This window comes from Antedon mediterranea, chromosome 10 (assembly GCF_964355755.1).
Source record: "Antedon mediterranea chromosome 10, ecAntMedi1.1, whole genome shotgun sequence".
Taxonomy (NCBI): domain Eukaryota; kingdom Metazoa; phylum Echinodermata; class Crinoidea; order Comatulida; family Antedonidae; genus Antedon; species Antedon mediterranea.
In genome coordinates this window covers 19,664,564-19,687,051 of record NC_092679.1, presented here as the reverse complement: position 1 = coordinate 19,687,051, position 22,488 = coordinate 19,664,564, and the positions used below count along the sequence as shown (strand labels likewise).

Below are 22,488 nucleotides of genomic sequence, written 5' to 3'. Positions count from 1 at the left end.
AGTCTAAAAAATATTTAATTATTAACGAATATTTACATGGAGAAGTTGTACATGTTTCCCTATTGTTGTGCACATAAAAATAGACTCTAATTTGAGGTAGTCTTTAATACATAAGGTCGTTAGTTGCTTAATTAACAACTTGCGTCAACAAATGTCTTATCTCTTCATCGAGGTCTTCTTGATCTTAGCGGTTTTGTTTCATTATGGAAGGTCATACTCGTACTATATCTTTTCTTCCTAACTACTTTTGTTTGAGCGCCATCCACCTGTTATTTTGTGTTTTTTTCATTGTAACTCTTTATAAAATTCTTCCTTGAGATAATCATATCAAGTTAAAGTTATGACAATTTTATTATACAAAATTGTATGAGACATCAAAATTTAATAAATGCTTGTATGAATTCCAAGACATTGAATACGATAAACGTGTATGAAATGTATGAGACATGTTGATCAATTGAGTTGCCGTAATGGATGATAATTTATTTTATTACATAAAAGATATACTTAAATCTAATTTATGTAGACGTGCACACTACCAGTTAATTATTCTTGACAAATACAATTTTTTTCTTCAAAAATAATATTGTAACATTTACTCTACTACTAATACTACTACTACTTTATGTGGCAGATTATATTTTGAGTAAAGAAAAAAACAAAAAGGTATGTACAAAAATGCTATTTATCTAAGTTTTTAGACCTCATTAGGATTTAAAGAGGCATTGTAAACATTTTCTTCCTGATATTGGTGTAGGGTTTGTACACATAGTTTAAAAAAAAATTAACTGCATACAAAATCATAGCTTTGTTTAAAATTTATATCAAAGTCGCCAATTTTTTGTGATGCCATTGTAGTTCACCCTGTCCCTATATTGGATAGTAACTTTTGCTGTAACATTGTTTTAACAAATTTTTGTTATAAAGTCAACTTTCAGAATTTATAGGACAGAATCATCCCTTTAAAAAAAAGGTATAACTCTTGTTTCTTAAGAGTTTCATAACAAGTCTATCTAGGTCAAAAACAAGCACAATTAACACGAAAATCTGGACAAATTCACAAATTATACGCATATCCCTTGCGAATACTTAAAATAATTTCAGGAGCTTTCTCTTTTCTTTGCGCAGATTCTATTATGAAAGATTTTTGAATATTTTCTTCTCTTGTGTAAAGAGTTAAAGTGAAAATATGTTTGCAATTTATTTTCGAGTCTATTGTAAACTTGTTATAGGATTAAAATGAAACATTGCAAGTTCACAGGTTTTTCAGATTAGTAAAGAACACTTGCTTGTTTCTAATGTTTGTAAACATTAAACTGAAGTTCTATTTGAATGAAACTTTTATGCATTATTTTTTACAAATATTGTACTTTTTGAAATAATTCTACTAGTGAATAAAAGCTAGAACCAACTTTCTTCATCCTGCCATCCATGAATTCCTGGTGACTTTGGCAAATCTTTCCTCAAAGACTTCATGTCAACATTATTTCTAAGAATCTTCAATTCCACATTTCACCTTCTTAATTTTGTTTTTTTAATTTTTAATATTGGAAATAGTTGCTATTATCTATAGTTTTTATATAAATTTAATGATGATTATTTTTATAACCTGATAAAAGGTCACTTTTTTTTAGTGATTCTGTTTACTTGTGTCTGCCTTTTGTTAGTCTTTGTTTTTTTTGGGATTTTGTTGTCACTGTTTATTTAATGTATTATTGGTACATTTAGACTTCTTTTTTTTTTTACAAATTTATCATTCATTTATATTCTGATGAGATTTGATTAGATTCTGATGATTATTCTGATTAGACATGAAGATAGACCTTAAGGAATTACATGTTGACAAAGTTCCAAATAACCTTTTCCCATGAAGTACATTTTCCTTAAGTGAAATCCTATGGGAAAACACATGGCTAAGTTTGTCTTGCATCAGAGTCATTTCAGTACTTCAGTGTACAAATACAGGATACCCTAGGGTTTACAACACTTTTTTTTCTGGTTTATCAATATTCTAAATACTATTTATGATGTAAAACATAGTTTGTTAACTTAAATGAAGGTATTGTTGAAAGATTTGTCTAATATTGGATTTTCTAAAGAGCCTAAAAATGTTATTTTTAAAAAGATCACAAATAATTCATAATTCAGAAGTCTGATAACTTTGCACATTTTGGAGAAGTTTGTGGTCCAGCTGTATACACTATAGTTGTCCATCTGCAGGATTATATGACTTTTTTTATTTGTTGTGATCTTTTGCCAACTAGTTTGTCAAGAAGGCCTAGCACACAAGGCCTAACTTTTACAAACTTCTGCATGCTTTGTTGAAGTCATCTGGTAACAAACCAGCAAACTTTGGAAACTCTCAGTTTTTATGAGCTATAGTAGTTAAGTCGAGCTTATGCCTGGTAAACATTTCAACAAGTATTCATTTATTTTGCATAGATAAAATAGATGTTTCTTATAAGTACCAAGAGAACTCTACATATTCCACATTTCGTAAATTTTATATACAAATTCAATTCTGAGTATGCACATACACATTAAGATTGAAAAAAAGTAGGAATATATTTTGATATATATTTTTGTATTTTTTTTTCATGTTACTCAGCAATTTCCGTAATCACTATGGAATACAAAGCCTTGACTTCATGAATTACACTATTTATTTAATTTTCAGGTTTGTTATATTCTCAATGGAATTGTGAACAAGGTTTATTTTGAATGTTTAAATATAGGCTACATTTTACAGTAGTTTAGCAATTATTATCGAGTAACCTTTATTTTCAAAAGTAAATGATTACAGTATTTACACATTTGGGTGTTTCTTTAAACTAGGTCTACACTATCAAAGTAGTTTGACAAAAAAAGTGTGGTGTGCCCAAATATGGTTGTGATATGTTCAAATATGGTAGTGATATGACATCATTATGTCCATATATGGATACATCACATTTTTTATCACATAGGTCAAGACACAACTTTGCGCTGATTACTAGCTGTATTATGGGAGTATGTTTCCATACGTGTTTGATCCAAAAAATGTCTGGGGTAATAATTTTAAGCACTTAGAGGTTTCACAACATTAGGCGCTATATATTATATATATATATCCAGGATATTATTATTATTATAAAGTTTGATAGTGTAAATAGAGCTTTAGAGAAACACACACATCCCTGCAAAGCAATAATTTAGGTTCATATAATGACACTGCAAGATTACCAAATATACAAAATCATTTATTTAGTTATTTTGTAAATATTATGGTATTATTTTAATGTTTTACAGTCTTATAGTTTAATCTGATTTACTATAATCGGAAATCATGTCTTAAATTTAATTCTCACATACTAACATCTGGTGTCTTAAATTATTTCCACATTTTTGGATGTATACCAATAAATAATATATGAAAACAATTGTCAATCGCAATTGAAATAGTAATAATTGAAAGTAAAAATTAAATAATAAATAAAATCAAATAATTGAAAAAAAAAAAACATCTTTCCTAGGAAAATTTTATACCAAGATGAGATTTTAATGCTTTAAAAGTACAGTACAGTTTTCTAAAAATTATTGGTAGACTTTATTATACTTCTCGATTACGAACATCACTAAGCAACCTTACAACGCTTGTTTATTAATAGTTTGTTAGTGACAATGCAAAAATGTACTTTTCTTGGTTTTAGTCATCTTTGTTGACAAGCACTAAACTTGAACCATTTCAATTTAATTATTAACCTGTTGCTGTACCACTGTGCCATAATAACAACACTATTACCATTACCTGCTACTACAATTACTCTTTGTGACAACATAATAATGACATTATTTGTCACGACGAATGACTAACATCATTAAAATGTTCATGTTGTACAACAATTTCTAACTAATTGGATTAAAATATTATACGGTGAGATTGCATAGCCTATGGCTCATTTGAAGTGATTTCCAGTATAATTACTAATATGCAAATTAGGCTTGACATGTGATCACCTTCCAATGGTCGCCTTTTGAAAGTCCCTTGTTGACTCAAAACCGGTTCATTTTTAATTTTGTTGAAGTGCAGAATGGAGTGGAAACTATCTCTATCTATGTTTAGTTAGTATGCAAATTTCTAATTTGCATACAGATTTATTTTCATTTTTGGATATGGAAAATGTCTAGAAATTATTGGTAAGATTGATTTTATTATTTATTCTTTATCTATGATGTAATTAAAAAAATTTAGTTTTAATATATTAAAAATAATGTTGTTAGTTTAAATAATCTTGAGGTAAGCATTGTTGTGGTATGATGATTTGCCAAAAACTGGACACTCTAAGGTGGCTTAATATATATTAATATGTCTGGTTTTCCGAAATTGTGATGTTCTGAATGTGTTTTTGTTAGTAAAAACGAATTTGGAACTTAAAACTGTCTACACTATCAAACTAGTTAGACAAAAAAAAGTGTGATATGCCCAAATATGGTATTGATATGACATCATCATGTCTCTATCATTTTTTGTCACATAAAGTTTGATAGTGTAGACAGAGCTTTAGACATAAAAAAAAGTCTGATAAAGTTTAAGATAAAGGTTGAGATAGTTGACTGTACAACAATATCTTTTAGACTTATGAACTGTAGGAGGCTACTTAAAATCATTCCTAATAATGTCTATCACATCAGGTTATTCTTTTCAAATTGTTCTTGAAGCCTTTTGCATCACCCAATTGGAAGTTACCTAGTATAAAATTATTCTGTTGACTGATATGTAACACAATACAACTTACCAGGTGATTTAAAAGTCACTCTGTAACAATTACTTTTTATTTTTGCCTAAATAGAATCAGATGTTTAACAATTCATTCCAAAAACTTTCCTTCCCTATAATCCCTTATTCATGAACCGTTTGTCAAAGTTTGTCTAGAAGCCTGTGGTTTATGTCTGCTTTACTGCAACTTTCAGATTTTCAGAAATTAATGACCGATGACTTTATAATTGTTGTGAGTGTTTTATGAACAGTTTGTACAATTTTTACTGATCTGAAGTCATTTAGTACACACCCAGACAAACCTAAACTTTATTGCATATGACATCATAGACATAATAAATCAAAATTAATCAATATTATCTTGTACCGTTGCTAGCCAATTCTCATATCTATAATTTTTCCTGCATCATAGGCAAACAGTGTAACTTAGACCTAACATAACCTTAACGTAAATAAAGGTGAAACATGTGATACATATGTGACGCTGTATTTCAGAATTTGCCTAGATAATTATGCCACTTTTTGGGAACTTAAATCCCTGATTTTTACCTTTTCATTCCACTCGTTTCTCTTATCTCTCCATTTATAATTTTTACTCTCATTATTTTCTATATGTTCCCACCTTTCACTTCTTTTTTTTCAACCTACCTTCTCTCCTCTCCATAATTTTTATTCTCTTTTTTATTTTCTTTCTACTTCCATTTTCATAATTTTATTATTTTACTTTTTTCTTCTGTTATATTTATTATTTTTCGACTATTATCTTTCATCATCATTTTCCAAAAAATAAGATCAAAATATCAACATAACCAAATCGACATTACACTGTATGTCAGTCATATTGAATAGAAGTATCAACGATTTCATGTCGGAAACAGAAAATATTAAATTAAATATTTGTAATGATTAATATTAAATTGCCACACCCTTTAACTGATGATTGACAATTCTAAACACTTGCTGTTAACATTTGCGTTGTTCTATCACTAAGGGTGTTTAATTTTATGACAAGATTACTTTTAGATAATTATTCATAATTAATTTAATATTTATGAAAGACATGGATGGATTTAAAACTGAGTGTGACATCAAAGATAGGAAGACAAACTTGAAAGGATTTCTAGGAATATCTGGAGTGATGATGTAAACTCAATTGGCTAAAACTTGTGCTATCACTACATTTTTAATTAAATTATTTAACATTTAGAACAAAAACAATGGAACATGAATCATAATGAAATTGCAAAATTAATAATCAATGATTGTTAAATTTATGGTTTTTTTCCCTAAAAAGTTCTTCCTTTAGACTCGACAGACGTGAGAGTTTATTACATCAAAGATAACCTGATCTTTAGCAATGACCAGAAAAGTAAATTTATGCTTGGTGACTATGGATTATATTGGTTGGATACGGTCATATATATTTCAGACTTTTTATATGGTCTTGACATGAAATATTCTGTACTCTCATTAAAGCGTGGTTCCCACTAGCGACGCAACGCAAGGGCGTAAAGCAATGCATGTGAATTGACCAATCACAAGCGATGGTCATTCGCTTGTGATTGCTAACTGTCTATAACTTCGCTTGTCATTGGTTAAAATGCTTGTGTTGCGTTTACGTCCTTGCGTTATGTTCTAGTGGGAACCAAGCTTAAGAGACGTGTGTAGGTGTCATTATGTCGGTCTTTTTTTCATTGTCCATGTTTCATTATCGTACAGGAGAATGCTTTCTACACATTCTCTGCAGAATTAAGTTTGGTTTGCTTGGAGATGTTAGACTTCCAGATGATAAGAATCTTTATTTTGGGTCAATTAGTGAAATTAATTTTTATAAGACGCATAAAGGAAGTAGACCTGACAATTTTACTACGTCAAATAATTTTGTTTTTCCTCTCCGTGAATGAAATCATTTAACCTCAAAACTCCATCAATCTTTGTAACAAATTATGACGTTAGACTAATAACAAACATGAAAATGAAAATGAGAAAGTACTCAGGTCAAATAAAAATAACAAAATGGAAGGAAATTCTCGTTAATTGAAGTTCATACATGTCGTCGTAGACGCACACCCTCTAGTGTCTAAGGATGTAAACACACCCTAACAACCGAAATAAATTAGTACGTCAGAACTGATTTCCACAGATGTCATTGCGTAGAATAACATAAGGTTTTATCTAAGATGTTTCTGTTTGATGTTAATGATTTTTTACAATCGTGAAACATAAGAAATAAATTATCTGAAATTATTAATTTAATTTCCGTGAGAATTATTGCATTTGAAAGGCGCTTCACGCTTTTCAACTTTTGCAGAAATTGGAGATGTAGTGAACATGATTTTTATGTTATTCGTATAATTGCTATGTAATTAATAATGTTGTAATAGTTTTAGTATTGGATTACAAAAGATTAAATTATAAAGATCATATAAGAAAGGTCTGGAATATTTTTGAAGAATATGGAACAATTAAATATTTGAATGACTATAATCAGTTTCAAAGTGCGCTATAAAGCTTTAATGATAATTTATTCTATTTCCAAGGAAGACAATTGTTGAATGTCCTTTTTGACGTATAAAGTTTGTATAAAGCTCTGTCTACACTATCCAAAAAAGTGTGATGTGCCAAAATACTGTAGTGATATGACATTGACATGTCCATATATGGGCACATCACATTGTCACATAAAGTTTGATAAGTGTGAACAAAGCTTTAGTATAAATTATAGATTTATCTTTAATTGAATCCAGACAAAAAAAAAAACCCCAGATTTATATCTGTCCTCTATTTATCTTAGAATTTAGCATACTATGGGAAATTGTCATGGATTTGCATTAAATACTTGTTACTTTTAACTTACGGTAGTATTGTTTCTTATATCTCGCATACATTTGCAGACACTTTATTTCATCAGTCTCGCTCTCCAGGGATAACATTCTTAGATTTTGCAGATAAAATCTATTTTGGTTATCAAACAAATTTCAATGTCTTGCAAAGATAATAACGTTCTGAGAATTAAACTGTTTATTCCGCGTGATGTATCAGTAGTTATGCTTTATCCAAATGACGATTATGTTTCATAAAATGCACGCTTAGACGTAAATACTTTCATTTAAGGCGACTGCGAATCAATTTAGGGTACAAAATTGCACCCCTGATTACAATCTGCAAAACATTTAGGCTCCCCAAAACAAACGTTTCAGCAGTAACATACTAAACATAAACCCATTCAGATCTCCTGAGAGCTTACCTCGCTTATCTGCGCCAGCCACGTGTTTGATGTTGGATAATGCATACACGGTTATCAACTCACAGTTTCCTTAATTTGACAGTTGGTGAGCTTGCAGAAGGAAATCATTTTGCTTTATCCAGTTTAATATACAGCAAACGTTGACTGGGAAGAACTCAGTCACATGGTTTATCATTCAAATGGATTAAGCGTTGATGCTACGTCTGATTAAGACCTCCTCGCAGATGTTACACCTGATAAGGTCTGTCCAGTCTTGTAGAAACAGTCAAAGAAATCGCCTTGTTGCAATTCCGATTTATGTAGGTCTATATCAAATGTACAATGCTAGCATGCAATTTCATCATAAAGACAAAAAGTAAACGAAAATAATGCTTACGCATTACAGACATCTAGACTCCACCAACTTGTATTAAATGAGAAACCTGTTTCTATTTTTAAAATTGAATCTTTTTCTTGTTACATTTTCAAATAAAACTTATGTATGACTTTATTCGTGTTCTTTCCACGGAATCGGAATTGTTATCTTCCACCTGATTCTCAAATTTCATGACAATTTTTGTCCAGTGTCTTAGGTAAATTCTGTAATACAGCATCTCATATGTATCACATATGTTGTCTGCATAGGTTCAGGTTAAGGTCTATGATACAGGCTTCATGTGTTGCTGTATCAAGGAATCTGCCTATGATGCAAAACAAATTTAGGCACAGTACATAGAATTGGCCGATTCTGCCCTATTGCAGTGCCATAGAAATCGTGATCCTTTCTAGATATATCATTTGTTTTCAATTAAATTTAGTTTCTTTCCTAATTGAATGAACGAAGCTGACGGCAATGTCATCCCAGTCCTAAGAACCTCCTAATTATCACTTGTCAGAATTTGTCTTAATCTGCTTGATTCTTTTAACCTAGGTCCATTTATGAAAGAAATGCTGACAAAGACTCTATTTTATTGGTACACCTTATTAATATGTCAATTTGTATTAAAGGTATTAGATGTCATTAATAAGTAAAACATTGTTTTTAATTACTGTATATTAGTATAATTAGATGACTTGATTAGATTATGAATCTAATTGGTTTAATTGATATTTAATTGAATGGTTTTAGAATAGGTTACTACAAGGTAGGTTATTTATTTTATTGATTTCAACAATATTTTACGAGGGCGGTCCATCCAGCCGAAGCTGATTAGAGATGCTCACAATAATACAATTTTAATTTGAAACAAAACAATTAAAAATTTAAAAAAAATAAATAAATAATTAAAATCAAAAGAGAAGTCAATTAAAACAATGAAGATGTTAAATTAAATTGGTATTTTTCACTCTTCCAATTATTGTACAATAAATGCAGTCACAAAGTGTGATAACCAAACATTTGTTGTTTTGCCCCAACTTCAAAAACAAAATAGTTCTAAAAAAAAGAAAAGTTGTAAAAAAAATATTTTACAAGAATCAAAAGTGGAAGAATGTTTGATAAAAAAAGTGGTAATTTGTTATAGGGAGGATGCTACGAAAGAAAAAGTACATCCACTGTAAACTCTCGGTATGGAAATATAAAACAGATAGTAACAATTATAGACAATTTCTCTACTGAAAACTTTTATCTGGCATCAAATATATTATATTTATTTCCAACAGAAAGTACTATTATTCATCTTTAAAATAAAGTTTTGAATGTTTTGTGCCAAGCTTTCATTTTAAATCCTTTTGACCTTTGTGACATAGAAACAAGAAACACATCAGTTTTGTTTTTCGTTACTAATTAATAAAACTGAAATGTCATTTTCGATGTACGGTGAACAGATGCATGATGTGTACATGCAGAATGTGTCGCATAATGTCGTCATTTGTTGATAGACAATATTGCACCGATAATTTTGTTTGCAATGATTCAAATATTATAACTATAAAATATAATTTCCCCGGAAAAAAACCCCATTTTTTTAAACATTTTTTCACTTAATAGTATATTTTGACAAAAAATTTGATTAGAAAAAACATTTTTTATTACTTTTTTGTTGTTTTTTTGTGAAAGTGAATCAAACTTTATCATATAACTACTAAAGTATTTTATGGGCCCACCGTATGAGAGGAGGTTGTAATAATCCCATATAGTAAAATTCATAAATTTTGACAAAATATATTTATATAGAAACCGCTTTCTGTTCTTCATTTTTATGTATATTTTATTAAACTAGATGGCACGCTCGCTTCGCTCGCGTACCATCTAGGGGTGCTCACAGATGGTTCTCGAATACAGTAGAATCCACGGACGGGGACTTTTTTGGGACACTAAACAAAAACGGAAGTGTCCCCCTAATTGGGGTATTCAGAAATAGAGACAACAAAACCAATACTGGATTCCATAAAGGACAATTAATTTATGTGGATTAAAGAAATTAGGGAGAAATGGAAATGTATGTACGGGAATTGGGCGACACGTGGTGGTGGTGATGGAACCGCAGTAATAAAGTTGATTGTATTTATATATTATAAGAACCAAACTAAATAAATAGACCTAGACATTCTGCGAAATGGAAATCGGAAATGCAAGCTCCTATTCAGTGAAAAATTAAACTGTAGTCTACCTAAATATTTAGGGCAAATCATCGGTTGTGGTGTTGAAATTCCTGTAAACATTTGTGTGAACCAAACTGGGTCGAATTTCTGTCATGAGTACTGATTTGTTGGCCTGTGATTTATGACGCCTAAGGGATCTATCTAGACTTATTTTTTAGAATAATGTACGTACCTGACAGATACAATTGTCTTGTGTCGTATAATAAATAAGTACTGTAATAGTTACTGAAGTTACTATTACAATCTCGTCAATGAAAACACGAAAATGTATATGCACTTACTTATGAAAACGTATACAGTATTATACTCAGTTATTGAAACAGTAGGTTTAAAAAAGTTTCGTTTGTCTGTAAAATGATGTAATCAAGCTGTTTACATGAGTCTTAATTTATAAGCACATCAATAATAAAATAGTTTATCTATCCTGTAATTGGCGAGATTATGGTCGCTGTTGAATGAAATAAAGCCAATCGGTATCATATTTGTACAGAAACGTTTTCGCGGCCGAAGGGTGTAACCTAAATTCGTTGTATTTTCGTCAAGAACTAACTGTAACTAAACTTACATAGAAAGTAGGGTATCATAAATTTGGCCTTAGCACTCGGGGGAGTGGCTAAGATGAAGTCCGTGGGACTACTAAATATAAATTGTAATGAACCTCGAGGGACATAAATAGGAATATTTCATGTTTCATTATCAATGTATAATAAATGGAAACTGTTTACCGATTCAAATAATAGAAATTGGTTTTTAACATTTTCCGAACCTATTGCAAGTTTATTCTCAAAGGGCCCATATATTTACCTACCGTATGTGTTAAACCAAGGGCTCATAAATTTACCTACAGTACTTGTGTTAAACCAAACTCTGGCAGACTGAGAGATTGGGATGTTCCATTCATCGCAAATCAATACATTTGTATAATCGTATATTAAATCTATCAAAATAGTATTTTTTAATGAAAATCGGCCTGTCTTCAACATTATGATGGTGTACTCTAGCAATCTATCAAAATAGTATTTTTTTAAAGAAAATCGGCCTGTCTTCAACATTATGATGGTGTACTCTAGCTGTTCAACCGGTTTTCAGCTATTAAAAACAATTAGCGTAGGAGGAGATAGGAAAATGCGAAGCCTCCTCGCTATGTAACATTAGGGTTGAGGGATGGGAAAGCGGATAGGTACAAAGAGGAACAATTTTTAAATATATTCTTTATCCACTGAGTAACGAAATATTTTGTTCATGTTTTATAGGCCTATAAATAATATACCTCTAAATACAGTAGGCCTAAAACATTTGCGATTTAATACTTTGTTAAAACTGTCACTGTCATAATCGATTGAAATATTAAAGTACATGTCACGATACACCACTACGACGTTTATATTTTTGGTAATTATTAATTAATACAAACGTTGAGAAGGAACTGTCAGTATAAAGTTTATTTGTATATCTAACAGTAGAGCCTATCCACAGTCTCAGTAATAAAGTTTATTTGTATATATTTTTATATTACATCTAACAGTACGAACATTCACAGTAAGAAATGTTCGATTCAAATGAAAAATAGTTAATAGGTATTTACAGTATTGTCAAAGTATTGCAAGTTTATTCTCAAAGGGCTCATAAATTTACCTACAGTACTTGTGTTAAACCAAACTCTGGCAGACTGAGAGATTGGGATGTTCCATTCATCGCAAATCAATACATTTGTATAATCGTATATTAAATCTATCAAAATAGTATTTTTTAAAGAAAATCGGCCTGTCTTCAACATTATGATGGTGTACTCTAGCTGTTCAACCGGTTTTCAGCTATTAAAAACAATTATCGTAGGAGGAGATAGAAAAATGCGAAGCCTCCTCGCATTTTTTTGGCGGGTATTTTTCAAGATGGACATCCATTAGACAGTGTATACCACGATCGGAAAACACCCCTATTTGGGGCAAATCGTTGAACCTAAATTCGTTTTAATCGTCAATAACTAATTATTTAACTCAATTTAATTAGTAAACAGGGTTACATCAGGCGGTTAAAATCAGTACCGAAAGTACGAACCAACTTTACATACCATCGAGTGAAAATTCTAGAAGTAAGGCGCGATTTACCGAATTTTGCCCTTACGTAAATTTATATATAGATATGATATGATAAATGTAATTTTTTTTAAATTAACAAAATATAACTTTACAATTTCTTCTTTTCCGTGTAAACAGAAAGAGGAGGTATGGTACAGCAAAGCAGTAGAAACGGCCAGAAATTAAACAAAACGAGAAATCCCACAGGGATTGGAAGTACCGATAGTTTCATATGGTATTAATTTGATAAAATCTAATTAAAAGTTGAATGTTTTTCTTGCAATTTCCTTCTTTTAGCTTGAACAAGAAAACCAGCACTTGAGACTGTCAAACCAAAAAGCCCAAGACTTAATCCGTTCTCTACAAAAACGACTTATCGGTAAGAACACCTCTTTGATGTTCTCTGTCTTTTTTTTTGCATCTAAAAATTATAATTAAATACTTAAATATAAATTAGGCTTTGATTTTACCCTGTGGCTAAAGTTCAATGTGCCCTCAGCTGATAATGATTATTGGGTTTAAGGAATCATTAGTTCTTCGTTTGGTGCAGAAAAGCCTCTGACAAAATCTATTTCATCCAAAATATGTGTAATGTTGTTTTATATACAAGTAATGAATGTTTATGAGTTTAATGATGTGAATGTTTTCATGAGCTAAAACGAAATGGAGCCGAGTTAAGCTCTGTCTACACTATCAAACTGTATGTGACAAAGAAATGTGATGTGCCGATATGGACATGATGATGTCATATCACTACCATATTTGGGCACATCACACTTCTTTTGATAGTGTAGACAGAGCTTTAAATAGGAAAGTCAGTAATTCATGAAAATATTCTCCTCGTTCAATGAATATACAAAACATTATTAGTGTTACATCTATTGTTATAAAAGGTAAACCTTTATTCAAGTCATCCTTCTATCTTTAATTGTTTTTTAAGTCTAAATGATAGGCTACACAATTTAGGCATGCACTCCAGTTTTGTCGACGTGTAGAACAGTTACAAATGGCGAACATTGCAGTTTGATTTTAAAAAGTGCAATATTCACTTGCATCCTATTACACAAAATTTCCTGTGTAATAGAACCATGAAATAGAACTATTAAATATTACTATGCAATTCAAAATGGACCAATCAAATTGCAAGGATACAGGTGTATATATTACTGTATATTTAATTCTCAAGTGTATAAAGTTTTTTTTATAAATCATAGAATTTTTTTTCTTCATAATGAAAGACATCTTGATTTGTGATCTTGAGCTATTATCATTATCTATCATCCGAAATAAATATTCAGAGATATATTACAAATTAGGCGCATGAGTAACTATTTAATACTAATCCCACTGCACGCAAACTGATAAAAAGCCCTTGAAATGAATAAAAACCTAGAATATTTATCCAAAATATCCCCAAAAAGGATTGTTTGCCCAAAGGGTGTTGCATGTGATTTTATTTAGTTTTATCTTTTTATAAAATTAATAATTTATATAATAACAATTGAAAAATTCAAAATAATCTGTGAAATGATAGTGCTTTAGTTACTGAATTGTGATTGGTTGAAAATGTATTTCCTTTGCTCGCCCTATGACCATATATGGTAGAAGGCAATGTGAGTGATATTTTTGAATAGGAAATCATTGATTAAATTTGTTGCTTCGAAGAGCACTTCCTGTTCAATGATCAGGTGTCTGAATAGAGGTCAAAAAATTAAATATGAAATAGTGCAAATTAAGATGGTCCTATGACATTCCCTTTGGTTATTTGTATTCTACCCTGAGGCCCCACATATAATTGCCTAAAATTGGTAGGAACATTCATGAACTTTCTCTTCCAAATTTTAAGTTTTAAGAGATTTAATGCACCTATATGAATAATTACTCGCAAAAGCATGTTTCTCATACATTTGTTGTGTCTGCTTATTTATTTTCTTTTTTTTTATCATAAAAAGTACTAAATGTATTAAGGTATCTAAAAAAAAAATAGAACCACGGTTATCTCGGTAGGAGTAACGTCCTTTATTTGACAAATTGTCCCCTGTTTTGCTGACTCTAATAATTTTATCAAATCTTTGTGAATTTCCTCCACGTCCCCTACAGTTACTTTCAAATCATTTTGCTGTTGTTGCACAGTACGTTCACATCACAATAACCTCTCCTCTCCAAAATAGATTTTTAGTGTGGTTTTCTAGTGCACCGGTTAAGCATGTGTTTTTACATTATTTCTTTGACTCGTTGCCAAAAAGTTGTCACGTGACTTGTCCTTTTTACCCCTGTGTGTGTCATGTGACTTTACCTTAAAGTTTGATAGCTTCTGTCGTCTCTGCTCGTCTTTCGGCAGGATGGTCAATTCAAAAGCGATTACCTCTCATTTCCAGATTTTCTGTTGTTGATCAAATCATTATAAAGTTTATATAATGTGTCCCTTACCTATTGAATTCAACTAGGCCCATGTTAACATTTACAAGGCTGGAAATAGAATCCATACACAATGCATAAATTTTACGGATTTGTTCAAATCAACCATGGAGGAAAAAACCTCCATGAATCAACATATAATAGATTTCTCAAGTAAAATAGTTGATTCTTTTTGGTTTCATAATAGGGATTATAACACTTCAGACTAGGATTTTATTATTATTATTATACATCTTTTGCATGTAGTATATTTATAATATATTTAGGGGTCATATCAACATTGTTCTACTGCAGTTACTGCAGTAACTACATTTGATTTTACTCCAATAATATTGTATGCTTTGTAGTTTCAATGTTGCTTCAACAAACACTTTGAAAGTGTATGATTTGATGATTGAAACAGCTTAAAGAATATACAAAATATAATTACTGCAGTAACTGCAGTATGTTTGAAATGGGCTCTAGTTGTACAATCCTAATAGTTTATAAAGGAAAAAAAATAGTATGTGAATTTATAGATAGAAGTAGTAGAAGTACAGGTAAAAGTAGGTTAAATTTGATCCCGTAATCTCAGGTCAACGAATTAAGCAGGTCGTTGTTTCACAAAGTAAATTATGTATTTTGATTGGTCATTTAGTTTTATTTGTCCTACATCGCTGAGATGTGTGTTTGTGATAATGTGTAAAATTCAGTGAAAAGATTAATAAGTTGTTGACCCATAGAGATTATCTGATTAATTTTTGTTTTGTTGTTATTATTAGAAAATAAAGGCATTTTTCTTTGTAGGTGAATGTTTATCTCTACGTCTTTCTACCTTTTAAAAAAATAAGATTTACTTTCAGTCTTCAAGTGTTTGCGACGTCAGTTTCTGTCTCACTTCTTCTACGTATGTTTTTTATTATGAATAAGTCCAGTAAACAAAATTGGGGAAAAGTCAAAATTTGATCTGATGTACTTTACTATATTTTCATATTGAAAAAATGTATTTATAACATTTTTGAAAAATATTTGTTTGTCCTCTGAAAATTATAGTTTTTTATTAAATTTTCTGCTTAAACATTTTCTTTTCCAGATAAAAGGAAATCATTTGTTTCAACGGAATCAATACCAATGCCGATTGGACAGACAAGAACGCAAACACCAACTGAATCGATCAAAATGGAATTCCTCGAAGCAGATACCGCTGAATCAAATTCACCCCGAGCTTGTTCCCCTCCTAAGGTTCCAGCACGACCCTCAATCCGAGGGAAAGCCATCTTAATGAGGCAAGACGCAGACTCATCAGGAGACGAAGTGAGGCCAATGAGGCCTACTCCTCCTAAGCGAACACGAAGGAGTCCTGGAGATTCCCCAGTTCACGCTCTGATAAAAGTACACGAAGAATTAATTAAAATGGAGGAGGAGAAAGTCAATGGAAATGGGAATTTTATGTGCATGGCTTGTGAGTGGGGTAAAGGAAGGTTGCACGTTCCTCATAATTTACACAGTTTTCACGAGGAAGAGGAGGATTGGACACGCACGTGGCCACGCAGATACAGTCGAGCAATGACGGACACAATGCGAAGCCATGGGTCATGTGACACATGTTCACATCACACGTCGCGTGAACCTTTAATATCATCATCTCGTGAACAAATAACAATTGACGCGTGTGTGCAAACAGATGTCTTTGAAGATGCTTCTCTCCACCCAGAAGCCACAGCGATGGAACATTTTTCAAATGATGCCATCTCAGCTACGGAATCAGAAATTGCAGCTGGAGAGATCTCTCCTAGACATGTTGCATCTGGTATCGATCATGATGACTTTACAACTGCCAGTCAAAATGATGAACTGGAAGCAGATAATGCGATGGTGGGACATATATCTACCGATTCTATTCCAGAGTCGTGTCAAATTAATGGCAGTGTGGATTATCTATATCAAGATTCAAACGCAGAGGCTGATGCAATTGATTCCGAATACGAGTCAAACCAACATACAGAAATAACGTACAAGGATCTATTTGCATCTGACGAGGAAACAAACGCAGAAGGAAAGTACGAGACAATGGCATCTTTCCACTCGGAGCATTTACCAAGCGAGAACGAGTATTACTTAGCGGAAGAAATTCCACCAAGATTGAATGAACGATCAGATTCAAAATCTTCAGGTGTTTCCAATGCTGCAAGTCCAGACCTGTCTAAACCACCGCCTCCACCATTGCACAAAATGCCATCATGGGTAAGTCATTTCTTTTATTACTGCTATCATTATTGTTTTCTGATGAAGAAAGCAACTGTTTTGTCCCCACCCCCCCCCCCCCCATTCATTTGTTTTTATGCCTGTAAATTAACTAAATTAGTATACTATACAAACATTCCAATTTGTTGTTCTTTTTTATAAGATACCATATTTATTTGTATAAACTTTGAATAAACGCCTCCCTCAAAAAACACCCGCAGTGTTTATTCCAATAAATATGGTACATTATTGTGATAATATTAACATAACGGTAGAAATCGTTGGAGTTTCTTAAATGTACATTTACACTGTAATATCTTGTTAGAAGTTTAGTGACAAATGCGAATGAGATAGAGGAAGTGAGTATATAGATATGATGGATTCAATTAAATATATCTGATTTTTTTGTCAAAAAAAGAGTTATATCATATTGTCATTTCCAAGCTGACTGTGAATATTAAAGTTTTTTTTATTAGATCGAAATATATCCTCCGGGCAGTCAGCATTGACAGCAGTTTACCCTGATATTTATAGTATTACAATTTTTGGTTATTTTAGCTAATAAATTGAATTGAGATTTTTATTTTTTAATTTTTCTAACAATTTTACCTATTGCTATCCTTTGCAAATTTCCACAACTGTGATAGAATAAACGAAATACCAACAGGGGCAACCCTTCTTCTTCTTCTTCTTCGTATTAGGAGCCAACTTCATATGTGAAGACTCTGCTCCTCCAACTCTGTTTTGCTAGCTCTACTGTATTTGGTTGTGTATTATTGTTCTATTTAGTTATTCTTTTACAGAGAGAAACTGACTGCCTTATTTATTTATAATTAAGGGGACACTTTTCCAGTGTATTAAACAGGAGCAATATATGTTTCAACACTACAACAAACATCTATTCTAGGAACGCACCCCTTACCCCTGTCCCTGTTACAAATAGGTGTTCTACAGTATTGGTATTTCGTTTATTCTATCACAGTTGTGAAAAAAAAGTAATAATGACTTATCTATTCCGTTATGGAATAACTGTCAGGGTAAAAGAACTTTTGCTTATAGATCAACTAAACTATGGAATTTTCTACCAAATAACATAAAATCAGAACTCCATAATATGTCTTTGGAAACTTTTAAATCTTCACTATAGAAAACATATATGTATTAACCTTTTTGCCTTCACAATTATAAATAGTTTTATATCTGTTTTCTTTCTTTTTGTTTTTCTTTTATATTTTATTTTTGTTGTAAATATGTTTACTGAACCACTTTGGAAATCAGTACATTTGTATTGAAAGTGTATTTCAGTTTAGTGTGGTTTAAGGGCGTGTGGCGCAGTGTGTTGGACGTTGGACTACCGATCGTCAGACCTAGGTGCGAATCCAACTCTCGCCGCATTGCTTGTATCCATAGGCAAGATACTTTACTTACGTTGCCTCTCTCCACCCAGGTGTATAAGAGGGTACCCAGTTAGATCTAGACACAACTTTGCGCTGGTTACCGGCTGCATTATGGGAGTATGTTTCCATACGTGTTTGATCCCAAAAAATACTGGGGTAATAATGCTTGTAAAGCGCCTTTGAGCATGATTACTCATGAAAAGGGCGCTATATAAATGTGGTATTATTATTATTATTATTTAAAGAAAGAAGAAATAAATTAAAATAAAATTGTTGAGTACCGAAGGTTTCCCCTATAGGGTTTCTTCTGTATGCAAACAAATTATTTACATATTAATATATTTAATTCATAGTTTTATGTTTATGTGGGAGAGAACAAAATGATGTAAATATGATTTGAACTTAAACACAAGCAAGCACACCCGTGTGCCTTTAATCTAAATTGTGCCACAAACTCCTTGTCAATTATAACTGTAAAAATACAAAACAATTTTTGAAGAATCAACAAAACTTCATATTATATTATTAGATAAAAGTTAAGTTTATGGATTCACTTAAATTTGTCCTTGCTATTTAATATAGAGAAGCATATGTCATTGATAAAATATAAAAACCATTGTAAAAACCTCAATTCACACTACAGTTTGATGTTCATACAATGTTTTTGGCAATGAGTCCTGAATCATAGAAGTATTTGTATCTCAAATTTAATTTGATTTATTTAGTTTTGATAGAGAGGAACCTCAAAGAATTAAAAGTGAACTGGGTAAAAAAAATGAAAAAAAAAACAAGATTTATTTAGTTTTGATAGAGAGAAAACTGCAAGAATTAAAAAGTGAACTGGGTAAAAAAAGAAACAAAAAAATTATTTAGTTCATGATAGAGAGAAACGTAAAAAACTGGGTAAAAATTTAAATATATATATAAGTTTGAAACTTTTTAGAACCAAAACTATTTATGTAAAAGTGGAATCCTTCAAAAACATCATAAAATCCTTACTCAAAAAAGGAAAAAAAAAGATTTATTTTGTTATGATATAGAGAAACTTTAAACTGAGTAAAAATGAAAAAAAATATATAGTTTTGAAACTGTGTGTAAATGTGGAAATCTTCCAAAGACATCATAAAATCCATTTGATATACGTTTTGACATTTCATGGACACAGAGAGCAGATACTGTTATTTAATGTTTGATAAAGCTAACAGTTAAAGAAAAGAATTAGCTAATCTGAAATAAAAAGATACTCTATAATACCCTGTAGTTAAATATTCAATTAAACCTAAATTAAATCAGCCCCCTACAGGTCCTTTATATGTCGACAATGTATATTATCTGTCAGCTATAGTAACTTAAAATGTTTTGGTCAAGATAAAATCTGACAGTATGCCCACTTCGAGTTTTTAGGATTTATTCTAGACCCCCTGTAACTCCCCAAGGAAGTTTAAATTACCCCCGAAGAGGAACCATTCATTCACCCGTAACGCAACATTCTGACAAATTCAGTCCTCTTTACGAATGTTGGTTCCTGTGCCTGATAGCCATGTTGTCCCTTAGGGATATCTAGAGGGGAATCGGCCATGAGTGGCGAAATTTAGGAAAGTCTGTAAACTCACTGTGTGAGACTGTTTGTCTGAAGATGGTAAAACCTCTGCAAAACAAGTGATATGATTTGTGATTTGATACACATGATATAATCAATGTATTTATAGATGTGTTATGTCCAAACTGATGATATGAAACTGTTTAAACATATTTATATATATATATCAGTCAAGATAATTCAAAAATATATTTATTATACTATTAAAACCTGTTTCTAAATCCTTTGCAAATTACAAGTTTTTAAGTTGAATAAACTAAAAAAAAACAGTATTAAAGAAGTGAACCCAAATACTGGAACCCCAAATAAAAGCAATCAAAGATTACCACTTGATCATGTTGATAACTGTATTATACCTGATTCACACATTCAGAAAATTAATGAATTCTTGAGATAATTTTACTGAGTCAGCTCTTTCACACACTTGTTTGTCCCAGTGTGAATGTAACTTAAACGTTGTATAAGAAACCTCATTAGAAAGATATGCTTAGACACAGGTGTGTTTACGGTCCTCGACTTTTTCCAAGATTTTATACCATTTAATGTAAATGTTGGGGAAAACCTGTGGCTTGCAGTCTAACTGAGCCGATTTGCACACAGATGTGGAAGACGCATGCAATAACTTTCTTCTCCCCTTAGGGTGTCGAGTGCTGCCATCACAAACATTTTATATTTTGTAAGATTTTTGTACTGTGTGAATTGGGTGTATGGCTTACCAATTTGGCACTTCTCTGCCCAGACAAAGCTGAAACATCTAATGTCTGCAATATAGGACGTTGTTTACTCTGTACTAGTTTTTGATAATTGAAATTAAAAGCGAAAATTAGATTGATTGAACTTAGAGTGTGTTAAGGTTTGTTTAATCATCTAACTTTGAATTTATTCCAAATTTGTTTAATTAAATATGTCCTTCTGACATTGAAAGTTTACAGCGTCGGAAATTCCTGTGTTTACTAATTTTCTAATACTCCCTACGCAAATAGAAACGAGAATGTGTTGCGGTAAACATTTGAAATACATAACTTCCGAACTTTAATTTCTAATTTTATTATTAGTTATTTTTGAAAATGCCAAAAATAATATGCAGTTAGTTGTTTTTTTAAAAATTTATTTCTGTCTTGGAAGCTCGATAGATAACAGCTTATAATTTGAACGGCTTATTTAAAAAATATTTGTTTAATACTTTGTTGAGAATGTTCTCATACACTTAAAGAAAGGGGATAAGAAATTTGTAGTGCACCCAAGCTCCTTTGACATTCTGTAATAGTTGTACAATTTTACAATAAATTGGCAATCATTGTAGGTTAGTATATATTGGTGGTTTAACCAATCCCATGTTTCTTGCCAATCTTAGGTTCTGGGTTCAAATTCTCATAGTGCCATTTTTTTCTCCTAAAAACCTCAAACAAGATGTAATTTAGAAAGTTTGACTTTGTGCCATAACTACAGTAGTTGGGCAATCTCATTATTGGATGTAGTTGAAAATATTTGTGCTAAACGATAAATTTACTAAACTTAATTTACCTTAAAAAGATATTGTTTGTTTCTTATTGAGGGATTGCTCCACAAGTACGATCTCTCCAGTTTGTTTGGATCCCTGCCAGTTGATATCTGGGCAGTGATGTTTTTCTGTCCAGGCAAGGAGTATTTGTTGGTCCCAAATGAAAGGCATCTAATTCGATTAAGAAATGAAAATATACCTTGGAAATTTCTAATGAGTTCATCAGCTGTTACGGAAGTATTAAAGAACAGTTTATCGGAGCTTCTTAATACGTGGCCTGTTTCTGACATTGATTGGAAACATTTGTGTTTCTGTTGATGTCTGTCAAACGTGCCATTTCCAAATTAGAGGAAACTAAGTAAATTTAAGCAGAATTTGTTAAAGTTTTTTACAGTATATTAAGAACAATCATATCAAAGTAAATGTGTTACGTTACTAAAGTAGCCTGTTGATACACCTGTGAATACTTAATTAGTACATTTTAGAAGAATATGTTTATTGCTTAGAATAACTTTTTTAAACTTTTGGAACCATCTTAAATGACTTTACTGCAGAATAGTATGTTATTGCAGTAACTTTTCATTGAATTCTATAAAATAATGTTAATTCAATAATAATTCAGTAATTATAATTAAGTACACATATATTTTAATTAAAAAAACTATGTTGCATTCTTCTACAATCT

At 31.2% G+C, this 22,488-nt stretch overlaps 1 protein-coding gene across 4 annotated transcripts in view; it reads left to right on the top strand.

Moving 5' to 3' along the window:
- The window catches only part of LOC140060993 (pleckstrin homology domain-containing family H member 1-like), a 90,008-nt gene that overhangs the window by 48,608 nt on the left and 18,912 nt on the right, over positions 1-22,488 (top strand). For all 4 annotated transcript variants that reach the window (XM_072107374.1, XM_072107373.1, XM_072107375.1 and 1 more), the window contains 2 exons: positions 12,962-13,043; positions 16,155-17,305. In XM_072107374.1, the coding sequence (XP_071963475.1) occupies positions 12,962-13,043; positions 16,155-17,305 (1,233 nt within the window). The remainder of the gene's footprint in view (positions 1-12,961; positions 13,044-16,154; positions 17,306-22,488) is intronic.